Source organism: Bidens hawaiensis, unplaced genomic scaffold (assembly GCF_021521415.1).
Source record: "Bidens hawaiensis isolate Kalapana, Puna unplaced genomic scaffold, B.hawaiensis_p1.1 tig00042889_1, whole genome shotgun sequence".
Taxonomy (NCBI): Eukaryota; Viridiplantae; Streptophyta; class Magnoliopsida; order Asterales; family Asteraceae; genus Bidens; species Bidens hawaiensis.
The window spans coordinates 67,718-85,742 of NW_027505808.1; the positions used below are offsets into that span (position 1 = coordinate 67,718).

Sequence of the window (18,025 nt, forward strand, 5' to 3'; positions counted from 1 at the left end):
ACAACTACCGTGAAACTTTACACCGAGTAATCCAAATCTCTCATTAATTAAACCAAACCGATCTCTTTCTCTCTCTCTCTCTAAATTCTCTCCCAAGGTATGTATCTATTATAGAGTATGTATACAGTATACACACACATACACACACTTGAGTTCTGTATTAGTATTAATTCCTTTTTGCATACGAATCTATTTATCTAGGGTTTCATTTTGAATTGTATCAATTAATCAGATCAGATCATCATGTCGTTGAGGCCGAACGCGAGGACGGAGGTCCGGCGTAACCGTTACAAGGTGGCGGTGGATGCGGACGAAGGACGGCGGCGGCGAGAAGATAATATGGTGGAGATCCGTAAGAATAAGAGAGAGGAGAACTTGCTTAAGAAGCGTCAAGTGCTTCCGGCTGCTCAGCCGCTGGTTACTGGTGCTCCGGTCACATCCTCCACCATCGAGAAGAAGGTATACTTACTATCCGGTTCGATTTCGTAACAGTTGGATCGGATGCGTGTAATTAGACTTATATAGTTATATATACCTTGTATTGGTAATTGATTGACTTAGTTCGAGATTTAGATTGCAAATGAATCAGTGTGATGAGATTGACTGAGTGAGTGTTTGCTAGGTTACAAGTTTGTGAGTTGTGTATGCATCAATTAGGTTAAGGATTTGAAAGTTTTTTTGCAAATATGTATAAACAGATGATGATACATATTAAGTTTCTATTAGTTTGATGGATTACATATGCGCTTGCTGTTTTGTAACGTCATCATTGTATGACAATATTAAGATTGCTAGGCTATAGTTATGTAAGTTCTTGATATGTATGTGTGTGTTATTAGTTTGAGATGATTGAATAGCCAATGATATTGAGGTTAGAGTTTTTATGAACCCTTACATTCGTCTTAAGTTTTGATGCACACATATGGTTGTTTATTTGTTATGCTTTTGTTTTAAAATCTTGTAAGTTTATCTACTAGGTTTTAATGTTGAAACTTTTTGTGATGATGTTTGTTCGTTCTAAACCTTCAACATTGTTAAAAAGTTCTTTAGCTAGTTTACACTGTACTTGTGCGTATGTGAAGTTTTTATATGAGGTTAAAGGTGTTAAAAATGAGGATTTGTTCACTGTTAAATCTAATGGTTTTATAGATACACTTTCTTAGTCTTGTTATCATTTGAACTTGTTAAAAACTTGAAATGATGATAAATTGCAGTTAGAGTCTCTTCCTTCTATGGTTGCTGGAGTCTACTCGAATGATAATAATATGCAGCTTGAAGCAACTACTCAATTTCGTAAATTGCTCTCAATAGGTATGTATAATTGTGTGTGTGTATATTTGAATCATATTCGGTTGCAAGTACTGTACTACTGTACTACCTGGTGACCTTACATATACAACTTACTAAACGCTATTTCACAGAACGGAGCCCACCAATTGAGGAAGTTATACAATCTGGTGTGGTACCCCGCTTCGTTGAGTTCTTGATGAGAGAGGATTTCCCACAGCTCCAGGTCAGCATTATACTGAACCCCACTGGCTTCAATGCTACATGTGTACTGTTTAGGGCTGTAAACGTACCAACCATTCAGTGAATTGTTCCTGAATTGTTCGACGTGAAGTTCATATACATTCATTTGTTTTAATAAATAAATGAACATGAACAAGAAGTTAGTGTGTTGAAGTTTTTCAAATAATTATGTCAAGTACTCAGCTTTATATTTATTTTGGGTGATTATGTCGAATGCATGTGATTAAGAATGTTGATTTTTAGTTTTCAAATTACATTATGTTAGTTTGTGGTTGTTTATGTTTGTTTGTTTGTGTGTGTTTATGAACTTAACGAACGGACATAAACGAACACAAACAAAATCATTTCCGCGACGAACGCACAAAAATACAAAATTTCGTTCGGTTTTGTGTTTGCTAACTGTTCATTTGTGATTTGTCTGATAAAAGCTTAACAAACGAACATGAACAATGCCTGGTTCCTTTGTTTACAGCCCTAGTATTGTTATTTGTATTTGTTCGCTTTATATAATGTTAATTGTTAAATCGACAGTTTGAAGCTGCGTGGGCACTCACAAACATTGCTTCTGGAACCTCTGAGAACACAAAGGTTGTAATCGATCACGGGGCGGTTCCAATCTTTGTCAAGCTTCTTGCCTCTCCAAGTGATGATGTTCGTGAGCAGGTAATACATGGATGATAATATGATATTGCTTTACAAGATTGAAAGTTTTGTTTATATGTGTGTGTGTGTAACCATGTTTGGTTGTTGCAGGCTGTTTGGGCATTGGGAAATGTGGCTGGTGACTCACCAAGGTGTCGGGATCTTGTTCTTGGTCAAGGTGCTTTGCTTCCATTGCTGGCTCAGTTAAACGAGCATGCTAAACTTTCCATGCTGAGAAACGCCACCTGGACACTTTCAAATTTCTGTCGCGGGAAACCACAACCTCCTTTTGAAGAGGTTGTTTACTAGTTGTTTTCTTATATTTGATATAGTAATCTAGAGGTAGCTACTGGCTAAATGGACGGGGCTGGGTAGGGTTGTAAACGACCAAACGGATGAAAACGAACTCGACATGTTCGTGTTTGTTCAACTTGAACTGAACAAAAACTGAACACAAACAACTGAACGAACATGGTTTTCTTATTTGTGCCCGTTTCTTAAGATAATGAATGTGTTCATGTTTATGTTTGTTTGTTAACAGTATAAATGAATGGTTCACGAACATTAAAACTTAACAAATGAACATAACTGAACATGGATGAACAAATATAAACGAACATCACCGGGCGAACGCCAATTATAAGTAAACTTGTACATCAATCTGTTGGGCCTAAAAAATTAATAAAACTAGACTAAACTGTAACGAGTGACATTCCAAGTTTATAAAACTAGACTAAACTGCAATGATCTAATAAATTTGAGTGAGTATATAAATGAACAAACTTAAACAAGCGTAAAGCCGTAAACTAATCAACATAAACACGTTTTAAGGAACAAGCGTAAAGAATGTTCACAAACATAATGAATGAACGAGACGTGTTCATTTCGTTTATATAACTAAATGAACAAAAAGTTTGTCCATGTCCGTTCGTTCATTAATAAACGAACTTTCCAACTGTTTGGTTTGTTTAAAAGCCTAGGGCTGGATATTGGGTCAAATATGTTTAGGTTAAAGAAGTGTTGGATTAGATTGACCTTTGAGTGTGTCTTGTCTACTTTTCAGATTTTAAATTAATACTTAACACATTAAATATGATTATAAAAATATTATTGCATTAATAATACATTTGAATTTTTAAATAAAACGATCTAGGAGGTTGTATGCGCTACAAGCACGTTTCACATGAAACTTTCAACTAGGTTGAGCTGTTATTTTTTTAGCAAATTTTTAACTAGACCTCAAAGTCAGATGCATTTGCAAATAAACAGGTCGAAATAGCCACCACTATAGTTATTGTATTAACTGATATAATAATATGAATCTTTTGATTTGCAGACAAGACCAGCACTACCTGCACTTGAGCGACTTGTACATTCAAATGATGAAGAGGTGTTGACTGATGCATGTTGGGCTCTTTCCTATCTGTCTGATGGTACTAATGACAAAATTCAAGCTGTTATTGAGGCTGGTGTCTGCAGACGTCTTGTTGAACTCCTTATGTGAGTTGTTTTTCATGTTTATTATTGTTGCTAAATACTTGCAATCTTGATTATTAAAATTTAAAAGCTTTAACTGTTTATATAATCTGTCAGGCACCCGTCTCCTTCAGTACTCATTCCTGCACTTCGAACTGTTGGTAATATTGTGACTGGTGATGATCTCCAAACTCAGGTATTAACTTGCATTATAAACATTTACAAATTACACAATACACATACATATATGTGGATACTGATGGTGTTTTATGCAGTGTATAATTGAGCATGGTGCACTCCCATGTCTGCTGAGCTTGTTGACCAATAACCACAAAAAGAGTATCAAGAAAGAAGCCTGCTGGACAATCTCAAACATCACAGCTGGAAACAAAGAGCAAATCCAGGTAGCCATATGAGTCTTTTCATGCATTTGACCATATTTATCACAAGTAAAATCATTTTTAACGATTCAACGTTTTTTTTTCAGTCGGTAATCGAAGCTGGGTTAATGGGTCCCTTGGTTAACCTCCTCCAAAATGCTGAATTTGATATAAAGAAAGAAGCCGCATGGGCGATATCAAACGCCACTTCCGGTGGCACTAATGAACAGATCAAGTATTTTATTCTAAACATTCTATAAATAATAATTACTGTTTATGACTTACCATTAATCATTAACAATGGTTATCTCTGATTTGTAGGTATTTGGTGAACCAGGGTTGCATCAAACCACTGTGTGATTTACTCGTGTGCCCGGATCCGAGAATTGTGACGGTGAGTTTAGAAGGGCTCGAGAACATATTAAAGGTCGGTGAAGCTGAGAAAAACTTGGGTAACACTGGAGAGGTTAATTATTATGCTCAGTTGATAGACGATGCAGAAGGGTTAGAAAAGATTGAGAATTTACAGTCTCATGATAATAATGAAATCTACGAGAAAGCGGTTAAGATTCTTGAGACATATTGGTTGGAAGAAGAGGAACCCGTAGTTGATGGTTCACAGCCTGGATTCAACTTTGGCAATCCAAGTGTTCAAGTGCCACCTGGCGGGTTCAATTTTAATGGCTGAAGGTATGTTGGGTTGGGTCAAAGTGAAGTCTGGTCGGGTCGGGTCAGGTCAAGGTCAGGTGTAGTTGGGTCAAGGTTATATTAAGGGCGGTCCAGGTACAATAAAGGGCCGAGTTTGGAGCGGTGGGGCTGTTTGGTTTTGTTTACCTCGAATCGTTGAATGTTTTGGAACAATGTTCGAGGCGGATATGTATTTTGTTTTGGTGTTAAGGAGGTGCGTGTATATTTATATGATGTTAAAAGAGTCTATATTTCATATTTGTAATGTCGAATTTTATGGTTTTTCTCATTTGCAAAGGGATGATGTTATTGTTTTGTTTATGTACTGGCTTGGTTTTTGACTTACGTGGTAATGCATTTATCGGAATATATTTAGAATGTCATGTTGTTGGGTTAAGAAAATGTGTATGAAGTTTTGGGGTTTATTTTAGGTTATTAATAGTTAGGAGATTTAAATGGGGGTTCTTAAATTCTGTGTTCAATTTGATTTTGTAGAGGCTTTGTTTCAAATATAATTGTGATTAGGTGTCTTTAAGACTTTAACTGTATGAACTTGAGTTTACAGATTAGAATTGTCAAAGTAGCTTGCTTAAATTTGTCTCAGTTTGTAAACAATCCGAGCTGAGTAGACCAGCTTTGTAAATGAGCCGAGCTTGAATGGCTGGTTTGTTTATTAGCTAACTTGTTAGGCTTGCTTAAATTAACCCAAACTTTTAATATTGTATAGCGTGCATAAAAGAAATTCAAGTATTTTAAGTGCAACTCCTTATTATTTTTGGGTCAACTTCAGTTGAAGACCTTTTTTTAAGTTCAAGCAATCCAACCAAGTCAAACAGGAGCATAAACCGAGCTGAGCTTGAGTTCTTCAATACAGCTCTCTGTTTAAATTCGAGCTTGAGTTTGCCCCGACTTGGTTTAGAACTGTATAATTATAATGCATTAGTTGATAGTTATAAATAATTAAAGATAGTTGTGAAAGTGAGAACACATATAGTTAAATCAAACTATACAGATACATTATGTATTGAACCTATCTTCTATCTAGACGTGCACAAATCGGGTTCACTTGGAAAACCCGAACTGGTTCGGAACCGGTTTTTTCACACCGGGTAGGAAATGGCACCGGTTCCAGTCAGGAACCAGTTCGGTTCCCGACCCGAACCGATGCCCAGAAATGCTAACTTTTAGGAACCGGGACCGGTTATTACGTAAAAACCGGTTCCACCGGTTTTTTTTGAAATTCAAATATTCTAGCCGTTAGAAACCGGTTCCAACGGCTATATAGCCGTTTTTGACCGTTGGAACCGGTTTTTTTTACTATATTTAGCTTATTTTCATTCTATAAATAGCAAGGTATGGATGTGTACTTGTTAAACCACTTCCAAAACTATAAAACACACTCCAAAACACAATTAAGCTTAAACCGACAACAAATGGCAACTAATGACGACGTTGTTATGGTGATCGAAACAACAAGATGCCCCGATGTTTGGGTTCATTACGATTTGTGTCTCATGACCGACTCACAGGAGATGGCTCGTTGCAAATATTGCTCGAAGTTTCTTAAAGCAGGGTCCAACTCGACATTACGAAAACATACGAATAAGTATTGTCGAGAGAAAAGAAGTTTGGATGCTAAAAAAGCGGAAGTGGGAGAGTCGTCCGGCTCTACAACCCAAGCATCTACCACCGGTGACAACGCTTAATCGTTGTAGAACGCCGGATTAAAACGACGGACTTTGTTTTTTTAGTTTTAGTTGTTATGTTTAGTATCGTTTATGTTTTAATAATGTTTGTAATAGTTATTGTTTAAATAAATAAAATGTTCGTCGTTATAAAAAAGTAACAAAAAATTAATCATGACTAACAAAAGTAGTTATAATTAAACAAATCAAGACTAAATATTAGTTGAACTTGTTACAAATAATTTTACTAAAACAAATAAAAAACACAAATTACAACTCTTCTTCGTCTTCATTCTCGTCTTCACTCTCGTCATCGTTATCGGAAGAAACCCTGTCCTCCGCCTCCTCATCATGAATATGACGCTCTATTGGTATTTCGTCTTCAAAGTTCGCCTTTTGTTGTACACGATCCACCGCATCCAAATGGTCATTTAGGCAAATGCAAACCTCTAGAGACTCGGGAGTTAATTTTGTTCTTTGCATAGATAACACCCTCCCACTAAGAGAAAAAACCGATTCGGAAGCAACCGTTGAGGCTTGTACGGCAAGCAAATCACGAGCCATGGCGGATAGAATGGGAAATTCGTTTTGTTTTCCTTTCCACCAAGCCAACAAATCAATAGAGCGAATTTCGTCGACCGTTGCGCCCTCAACATAGTTTGCTCCACTATATCGACCAAGTTCGCTAGTTGGTGTGTTTCCTCTTTGCCTCTTAGATGCCGATTCACAAACTGCATTCATCAAGTTTATAAGTAGGTCATTGCACGGCCTACTAGTTGTTTTTTCACAAAATACGATCTCGTGCTTGGACCATACATTTGAAAATAATGGTCATAAAGGTCTTGAAGGTTTTTGTTGAACTTTTCCTTCGCTTCCATCGACAACTTCGGGTCGATCTCGTGCATACCCAAGTTGTCGAATATTTATTCAATCGTTGTCTCAACCCCATGAACGTTCCAATAGGGGTTTAATGCGGCGGCACAAGTAAAGACCGGCGGTATGTTTTCAAAATATTTTAAGAACTTTTCTTTCATCACCGCAACAATGTTCTTGAAGATTTTGTTTTTCTCCGCAAAGTTTTTAAAAATGCAAGACATGTAGTACAATTCTTGCAAAACCCAACAACTAGTAGGATAATAGACTCCCGATAACTTTGTTGTTGAGTTTTTGAACACGTCAAGATACCCCAACAAAAAACCGACATTCACCCAAACACTTTCTGGAAGCATATCGGCCTCGCGTTCATCAACAAGATTGGTATGAAAAGATTGTAAAGTTTGGCGTTGGGCAAAAGCACACTTTAGCATATGACAAGTTGAGTTCCAACGGGTTGGAACGTCCCAATTTGGCCCCAAATACTTTCTTTCAACCGACTTGCAATAGTTCTTATATTCAAGATGTCTTCTTTTACCACTTTTGAAGACATCTTGTAACATAAGTCTAAATAATTTTAAATCCTCACAAATGTTTTCATTGTCGAGACCTTTTTGAACAACCAAGTTGATGATATGTGCAACACAACGAACATGAAAAAAATCCCCGAAACAAGGTGGTGAATATTTAATGATAAATTTTTCGGCCGCCTTAGTATTGTTTGAAGCGTTGTCAAACGAAATCGAAAATATTTTATTTCTCAAGTTGAAAGTCGTTATAACTTCATCAAGTAATTCAAACAATTTTTCGGCGGTATGTGGGAACGGGAAGTTTTCAAAAGCGATGGTGCGTTTCATCAATTGTCATGTCACCGGATCAACCCAATTAGCAGTGACACATATGTATGATTCGGGCAACCCGTGTGGTGCCGACCAAACATCGGTAGTTAAACTAACCATCACTTGTAAAGAATGAAAAAACTCGATTAACTCTTTTTTAGCACACTCCCACAACTTGATACAATGCCGTCTTAAGGTAGTACGACTTATATGTGTGTATCGCGGTTGGAGAGTTTCTCGAATCAACGACGTCAAATCCGGGTCATCAAAGTGGTTAAACGGCAAACCTCGTTGAATAACGAACTTTGCCATTCTATCTTGAACTTGACTCGTGTTGTAACGAAATAGTGTACCATCTTTACCCAAATCAATTTGATCGGTCGCGCCAATCCCTTTCATCGCCTTGCAATATGGCTTCTCGATGTGCTTTCTCAAAGTGGAGTTGGAATCGTGCTTTAATTGTGCTCCACATAGTTTGCAACGAGCCTTTTGATAACCTTCGTCATTCACAACCAAATCCCAATTCTTCCATATGTCTTAGTTGCGGTTATGGTTGACTACCGTAACAACATTTGGGTCTTCTGTAGCAGGAACGGGTTCAATAAAAACATTCTTCTTAGTCTTCTTGTTAGTTTATGCACTAGTTGTTTTATTCAACCAAATCACAATTCTTTCATATAAAAAATTAATAAATTGAATACTGGAAATAAGATTATATTATTTGTTGTATGATATAACAATCAAAACTAATTTTGATGACTGTACCTTAAAGCAGACAAAATTTTAAATCGGAAATGGAGTAAATTTAAACCATGGTGGTATTTCCATATAATATATTTTCTCCTATCGTAACTATACACTCACGTGAAATATTTTGTTATTTGACTACATGTAATGTTAACCAAAAGGACCAAGCACCTATTCCAAATTAACAAATTGTAACCACATGAGTCGTAATCATATGGATGACACACGCTATATCTTTAATAGAATAGAGACAAAGTGCCAATCACATATTTCAAGTTGACAAACCACACCCATATGATACTGCATGATTGTATGAAACATATAAATACAGTTTTTAAAATTGTAAGTTAATAAATATTCATAGGACACTCGCATGCTATAACACTTCCTAATAAAGAGTGCCCTAACCACCAACCTGGATTACTTTGTGACGGGTGAGGTAATGATTCACTTAAACATGACTGAACCCTAACCGAAAGTTTCAATGCAACCCCAAAAAAAAGTTGACATGAATGTAGAAATCTTGTCAAACACATGAGCGCAGACACAATGCGAGTTTTATCCGGTTAACACATACACAAACCTATAAATGTTGTTAAAGCTCTAAATTCTTAATTAAATTTATAAACTTACAAGAAAAAAAACTGATTTATATAAATAATTGTGTTTAAATCATAGAATTTGATACTCGTTTGTATTACATCTTTAAAATTTGTCATAAATACCTAATCAATTTTAGTTAAGACCCAACAACAAGTCTGAATGAACATCTGTCCCATTCAGCAACAACAAGTCTGAATGATTCAGACATAATTTTAACCATTCAGATGTTTTTCTGTTTGAAACCAAACAGTCTGAAGTCTTAATGAATCAGATATTTACATCTGAATGATTCCATTCAGATATAAACAAACAGCTTTAGTAAAAAAAAATATAAAATATACAAGTTAAATAGATCAACCTAATACAAACATAAAGTTTTATAGACAAAACTCAAAACTATCGTGTTAAAAACGCATTAGGTATTAGTTTCGTATGAGAACTCAATAATAACTTAAATCAACACAAGTTCATAAACTCACAACTAACTACCACATAGATGATAACACCCCTAACCTAATAATGTAGCTATGTTTTGACCAATAAGCACCAACATTAACTACACCACTTGCTTGATATAGCAACATGTCCCACATGTTGCATATTGAATTATTGACCAAAAGTGTTATCCACTCAACTCCATCACTTCAAAAAGAAACCAAAATAGAATTATTGTAGCAGCATCAATGGCTGAACCACATGAACATGAAGACTCATCATCATCATCACCATCACCTTTTCAATGGTGGAGATCACTCCCTGAAATTAAATCATCATCATCATCTTGCATAACTAAGGTGCTTAGAGAAATGGAACGCCTGTGTTTAATAAGTGAACATGGAGTTGATGATCTTAAACACAAGCTCATGGTCTATAAATCTGGTGACTTTTGGATTCCAGTTGGTGGGATAAAGAAGGAAGATATGTATATACCTCCGGTAATTACTGTTTTACTGGTTGGGTTGTCTGGTGCTGGTAAAAGCTCCATTATTAATCTCATGTATAGTGTTCTTGGCAGATCTGGTCTCATTCCATTCTCTCAAACCTCAAGTATGTTTTTATTTCTGTTTTCTTTCACAAACATTCTTTAAGATAAAAAGATATGTAACACTATGAAATTTTGTTTAATAGTTAAAAACAACTTGGAACTCAATACATCCAAAATTGAGAGAAAAAAATTAAGAAAAAAAAACACGTAAGCAAAAATAACTGGATGTATCGGTTTCAAGTTGTTTTAAATTTTTATTTTTTACAGTTTTGTTTAAATTTTACATGTAGAGATATTTTTATGTCTAAAAAATTGTTAGGAGTTTTTGTGACAAAAATAAATATTAGTTTAATTATGACGAATAGCCAAATAGGGGTACAAACGAGTCGAGTCTGAACTTGATTAAGGTTGAGCTCCACTTGTTTTGACTTATAAGAGCTCAAGCTTAGCTTGTTTCGAGCTCTTAATAAAACTCAAGCTCAAGTCCCATCGTTTTTTCAAGCTCGAACTTAGTTTAGTCTCGGCTGGTATGCTACAATTGATAAAATTTTTATTATTTATATAATAACATAATTATTTTTCTATATTTCTTAGTCATAACTATATATATATATAGGATCAGGATCATAAAAGAATTTTTTTAAAATTGATAACTATGAGAACCATTTTAGACCACAAAAAACCAAAAAATATAAAATAAAAAAGCACGAAAACGAAAAAAGTAAAAAAATCAAAATTCTTATTTTATCATCCCGGTTTCATAAAAAAATAAAAATAAAATAAAAAAACTCGGTTTAGCTAAATTATATACACATATGTATAATATATACATATATGTACATTTTTTTATACACATATGTATAATTTAAGATAAATGATACTGTACATATGTGTATATTACGTTATAACTAAAGATTAAATAAAATTATACATATGTGTATAATACAATGTTTTTTTAATGAAACTGGAATGAAATATAAAAATTTTGGTTTTTTTACTTTTTTAAATTTCTTTATTATTTTTGTTTTATTATTATTTTTAAATATATTTTTAAAGGTGTTTTTAGTGGTCTAAAATGATTCTCAAAGTTCTCAATTTGTAAAGGATTCTCTTAGAATCCTTAACCACATATATATATATATATATATATATATATATATAGGGGATGGTTCAGTGAAGAAATTATATTAGTGTGAGAAGTGTGGGAAATTAATTATAACCGTTGATTGTGTTGATCTATGGCCTACATTTGTTATGACAGTTTTGTAATTATTTGTAACAGATATTAATGACTATTATTTAGAAAGGACAATGAGGTAATTTTTTTAGTATGTTAAATAAAGAAACTAAGTTTTTGTCAACTTAACCCCCTTTTTCTATCCTCTCAATTTCCAAAAATAACTTCTCTGGGAAACGAAAACAAATAATGAAAACAAATCAAGAATGATATCCACAAATGGGATGTGGAAATAATAATTTAAATGATGTAATAATCGATATATCTATTCATTGTTTAAAAATTATTATTTAGATGATGTGTAGGATATTATTAGTAAATAACTAACTATAATAAGTTAAATGAAGTATATTCGTTGTATGAATATCTAAATGTTGGGAAAATTTTAGTGATTGTAGGTAAGTGAAGGTAAATGTGTAGGTATTGGTGTATGATACCAACTTTTTGCTATATGGAGATCTACATGGGAAAAATAAGTTTGGTAAATGTAGCATAAGGATGCAAGTTTTATGAAAAACTTTAGCATTTGTAGGTGAGTGTAGGTAAATATGTAGGTGTTGGTGCCAACACTTTGTGTATGTCAGTGTAGGTAGGTTGGTTTTGAAATCACAAACTTAAAATGAACTTGCCGTTTGTGAAATTAAATATCTATTTATGTGTTTTTTTCTTCTTTTGTTTGTTAACAACTATTAATTTTATTTATTTTTTATTTTAGAAATTTTTTATGTCGAAATGTTGAACGTGTATAGTGGGTTGTGTATAATACTTAGATGGGTATGGATATTGTTGCGGCTTGTGTACTGTGGAGGTCAATGTAGGTATATTACATATAGTTTTGTTATAATGTGTTTTATATTCTTATGTAGGCAAGTGAAGGAATAAGTGATTGTGGTGCAACATTAACAAGTGTAGTTAGTAGGATGAAATAATAATAATAATAATAATAATAATAATAATGTTTTACACTTTTACTAGAAGAAAAAGAGAGAATTGTGTGTAGTTGACGAAGTCACCTTGTGAACAACAACAATAATAATAATAAATAAAATTAATAGTTGTTAACAAACAAAAGAAGAAAAAAACACATAAATAGATATTTAATTTCACAAACGACAAGTGCATTTTTAGTTTGTGATTTCAAAACCAACTACCTACACTGGCATACACAAAGTGTTGGCACCAACACCTACATATTTACCTACACGCACCTACAAATGCTAAAGTTTTTCATAAAACTTACATCCTTATGTTACATTACCAAACTTATTTTTCCCATGTAGGTCTTCATATAGCAATATGTTGGTATCATACACCAATACCTATACATTTACCTTCACTTACCTACACTCACTAAAATTTTCCCAATATTTAAATATTGTGTACAACGAATATACTTCATTTAACTTATTATATTAGTTATTTACTAATAATATCCTACACATCATCTAAATAATAATTTTTTAACCAATGAATAGATATATCGATTATTATATCATTTAAATTATTATTTCCATATCCCATTTGTGGATATCATTCTTGATTTGTTTTCGTTTCCGAGAGAAGTTATTTTTGGAAATTGAGAGGATAAAAAAAAGGGGTTAAGTTGACAAAAATTTTGTTTCTTTATTTAACGTATTAAAAAGATTACCTCAATGTCCTTTCTAAATAATAGCCATTAATATTAATGTCACAAATAATTACAAAACTGCCATAACAAATGTAGATTATGATTAATTTCTCACATTTCTCACACTAATATGATTTCTTCACTGAACCATCACTTATATATATATACATATATATAGAGTAAGGATCCTAAGAGACCCTTTGCAAATTGAGAACTTTGAGAACCATTTTGGACCACTAAAAACACATTTAAAAAAATCATAAAACAAAAAATAATAATAATTTTAAAAAAGTAAAAAAAACCAAAATTCTTATATTTCATTTCGGTTTCATTAAAATAAAATAAAATAAACGTCGTATTATACACACATGTATAATTTTATATAATCTTTAGTTACGTAATATACACATATGTACGGTATCATTTATCTTAAATTATACACATGTGTACAAAAAAACATGTAAATGTACATATATGTATATATTATATATATGTGTATATAATTTAGCTAAACCGAGTTTTTTTTATATATGAAACCGGGATGATAAAATAAGAATTTTGGTTTTTTTACTTTTTTGATTTTTGTGTTTTTTTTATTTTATGATTTTTTTTTTATTTTTGGTTTTTTTTTGGTCTAAAATAATTCTCATAGTTCTCAATTTCAAAAAAGTTCTCTCATGATCCTGATCATATATATATATATATATATATATATATATATATATATATATATATTGGACCACTAAAACACCTCTAAAAAATATTTAAAAAAAATCATAAAACAAAAATAAAACTTTTAAAAAGGTAAAAAAACCAAAATTCTTATATTTCATTCCGGTTTCATTAAAAATAATAATAATAATATTTTTTTTAAAAAAACGTCGTATTATACACGTATGTATAATTTTATATAATCTTTAGTTACGTAATATACACATATGTACAATATCATTTATTTTAAATTATACTCATGTGTACAAAAAAACATGTACATGTACATATATGTATATATTATACATATATGTATATAATTTAAGCTAAACCGAGTTTTTTTTAATGAAACCGGGATGATAAAATAAGAATTTCGGTTTTTTTACTTTTTGATTTTCGTGTTTTTTTTTATTTTATGATTTTTTTTGGGTTTTTGTGTTCCAAGATGGTTCTCATAGTTCTAAATTTCAAAAAAGTTCTGTCATGATCCTGATTCTATATATATATATATATATATATATATATATATATATATATATAGGGTGAGGTTAAAATAAGAAGTGAATTGTGTCTAAAAAGTGTAAGAAGTAATCTGGTGCGTTATATATGTTGATCTGATGGCGGATATGGAAAGTGTGTTTATTATGCGGTGCGTTTACTGTGCAGTGTGTTTTATCAGATCTAATGATGAAAACACACTTTCTACATTTCTTATGAAAAATCTACTTCTTATATACCATTTAGTTATTTTTGTCATCATTTTATACATTGTTATAAATATTATATATATATATATATATATATATATATATATACTAGTTAGATGCCAGCACGATGTAGCAGGAAACAACACTTAAAAGGTTGTTAGCAAGCCACGCCTAACTCGATTCGAACATCATACCGAGCCGACTCAGCTCTGCTTGAAATTTAAGATAAAATCTTAAACTCGAGTTCGCCTTGATTATTTTGATATTTATATGATCTGAGTACTTATAATCATATTTTTGAAAAACATATCAAAAGATAATAATATTTATATAAACATGAGGGGGGCAAAGTTGTAAGTATTGCTTAAAATAATAAATTTTGAGTAAGTTGAGGTACTATACTTGTAATTAATTTTACTTGTAAAACTAACTTGTACATTCATGCATATATCCATGCATTAATGACTTGTACAATTTAAACCGTTTATGTTTTAAAAAAAATTATATTGACACGTAAATAAAAATAAGCTCGTTAAATGGGTATGTTAAGATTTAGTTTTAATCATATTTTTGTAAAAGATATAACAAGAAAACCAAAAAGAATAAATTTAGAGTAAAATTGGTTAACCATGAGAGATGAAAGTTGTAATTATTTTCTTAAATTAACAAAATTTGACTAAAGTTGAGGTACCAAACTTGTAATATATTTGTTGAAATCAAATGAACGTGTGTTGATTGTGTTTAAAAGACCACTTTATCCTTTATTACACTTGTACTTTATGCCTTATAAATTGTAAATCCCTTAAAAAAGTGTCTTAATTTGCCTTCTAAGAGAACCCTTTACAAATTGAGAACTTTGAGAACCATTTTAAACCACTAAAACACCTTTAAAAAAATCATAAAACAAAAAATAATAAAAATTTTAAAAAGGTAAAAAAACCAAAACTCTTATATTTCATTCCGGTTTCATTAAAAAAAATTAAAAAAAAACGTCGTATTATACACATATGTATAATTTTATTTAATATTTAGTTACGTAATATACACATATGTACAGTATCATTTTTATCTTAAATTATATACATGTGTACAAAAAAACATGTAAATGTACATATATGTATATATTATACATATGTGTATATAATTTAGTTAAACCGAGTTTTTTTTATGAAACCGGAATAATAAAATAAGAATTTTAGTTTTTTTACTTTTTGTGTTTTTTTAATTTTATGATTTTTTTTATTTTTGGATTTTTTGTGGTTCAAAATGGTTCTCATAGTTTTGAATTTAAAAAAGGGTATCCTGATATATATATATATATATATATATATATATATATATATATATATATATATTGCGTTAAAAAGTTATATAAATAACAGACTAGCAAGCTAGTTCAAGCTCGAGAAGTGATGGTCGTGTTTGAAATATTGATTGCAGACGAATCATCGAATTATTCAACTATGATTCTTGAAGAACATAACGTGTTACGATCAACACGTAACGGGTTTTGTGTATATGATTCAAGGGGGTTGGATGATAACCGGATGGGGGAGTGTTTAAAGGAGGTGGCACGGTGGATGAATGACGGTGTCCGTCATAATCAGCGGTGTCGGTTTGGTGGTGAAGATGGTGTTAATATGAGGTTAAACTGTAGTCCCGATGGGTTTGTGAGGCGGAGGGTTAACTGTGTGGTCGTGGTGGCTGATTTGACCGATGTGTACAAGGCATTTTTTGGTGGTGGTGATTTTAAGAAAGTAGAAGCCATTAAATCATTGTTTCATTGTGCTTCTATAAGAAAATCAAGTAAGTAATATCAATTATTATTAGTTTTTTTAATCAGGTTTCGGGTAGGGTCGGGTCGGGTCGATTCTAGGATAATTCCAGAAAGAAACCCAAAACTTGGTTTGTACCTAGTTGGGTCAGAAACCGCTTTTTTTGGCACCTCTACAAAGAGTCAAAGCCAGTTTATATGATTAAACTGAATGTAACAATATATTATAGAATCTTAAAGAAAATATAAATAAGTACGATTTTTAAGTTATTAAAAGCTTGTAATTATAAAAACAGAACTATGCAATTAGTATTCAAATATTCTAAGTCGGTTTTAAGGGTGTTTTATTATTCGAATCAAGCTTAAAAAATTCAAAATTTGGTTCAAATAAAATTTCATGTTTCGAATAATTGGAATCATGTCAATATCTGAACCGGTTATGAATTAATATCGAAATTATGAATTTCTAATCGAACCAGCCTAAGTATTTGAACTCCAAATAGAAGTATCTAATTTTGTATTTTTAATAAAATGCGTACACTTTTTTTTTGTACTTATGTTATATTTCTCGAATCAACCATACTGGATTTTAAAAGTAGATTTTAGGGTGTGTTCTAACGTCAAAAGATATAAAAAACAAGAAAAGAATAAGGTAACTTAGTATTTTAGCTGCAAGTATATTATATGATTTATATCTAATTACTTTTTTGAATTTCATGTAATTTCAGATGTTGACCCGATTTTGATCCTAACACATGGTGATATGTTACAACCAATGGAAAGGTTAAATTGCCGAATCAAAATATGTAATTATCTGGGGATACCAGTAACAACAGGTGCATACGATATAGTATGTCTAACAGAGCAAGGTATATTAGCCGAGGAATCTGATCCAATCACATCCTTTGCATTAACCGAAGCCACATATCGGATTTTATTACAGTCAGATCGAACTCATCCTCCAAAAAGGAAATATAAAGATTGGATTGCCGATTTTTTGTCACGAATCATGTGTTCACTTGCTTATTTCTTTGCTATGATTTCACGTATCTTTCAAAGGTGGGGCGATAAGCATAAAATAGCCTAGTTGATGACAACATTACCTTAAAGAACACGTTGATACACGCTTTGGTTTGATTATTTCTATATATACTTATTTACATCTAGTTGATAGTTAGGTTTGTGTATTCATTAATCGTTATAATGTACATGTGTAAATCACGAAATCATATGACAATTGTTCTTATATGTGTAACCTTCAAATGTTTGTATGTGTTGATTGATTCAAATAAGATTACAACAGTTTAATATTTTGACAAAACACCACCAAAATTATTTCAATGACAAAACATTTTAAGTGAAAAAGATTTAGGAAGTGTTATGCATTAAAAAGACACTTTTTAGAGACCTACCCACTTGACATTTTACAAACCACTCACTCTATAGATGCATAAAAATAAAAATTAATACACTTCTTCCCCTGTGTTTTATTATCAGTAGCAGATAACTGTGAAAACAACTT

The 18,025-nt window shown here is 32.0% G+C and overlaps 2 protein-coding genes across 2 annotated transcripts; both read left to right on the forward strand.

Moving 5' to 3' along the window:
• The first annotated feature begins 232 nt into the window (after positions 1 to 232).
• LOC143615431 (importin subunit alpha-2-like) lies at positions 233 to 5,056 on the forward strand. The gene is made up of 10 exons (XM_077088552.1): positions 233 to 459; positions 1,215 to 1,311; positions 1,422 to 1,513; positions 2,062 to 2,193; positions 2,284 to 2,469; positions 3,509 to 3,672; positions 3,766 to 3,844; positions 3,924 to 4,052; positions 4,136 to 4,263; positions 4,350 to 5,056. The coding sequence occupies exons 1-10, from the start codon at positions 244 to 246 to the stop codon at positions 4,714 to 4,716; spliced, it is 1,590 nt and encodes a 529-aa protein (XP_076944667.1). The 5' UTR covers positions 233 to 243; the 3' UTR covers positions 4,717 to 5,056.
• Positions 5,057 to 10,079: 5,023 nt separating this feature from the next.
• On the forward strand, positions 10,080 to 17,798 carry LOC143615428 (uncharacterized). The gene is made up of 3 exons (XM_077088549.1): positions 10,080 to 10,509; positions 16,170 to 16,535; positions 17,232 to 17,798. The coding sequence occupies exons 1-3, from the start codon at positions 10,146 to 10,148 to the stop codon at positions 17,588 to 17,590; spliced, it is 1,089 nt and encodes a 362-aa protein (XP_076944664.1). The 5' UTR covers positions 10,080 to 10,145; the 3' UTR covers positions 17,591 to 17,798.
• Positions 17,799 to 18,025: the final 227 nt, after the last annotated feature.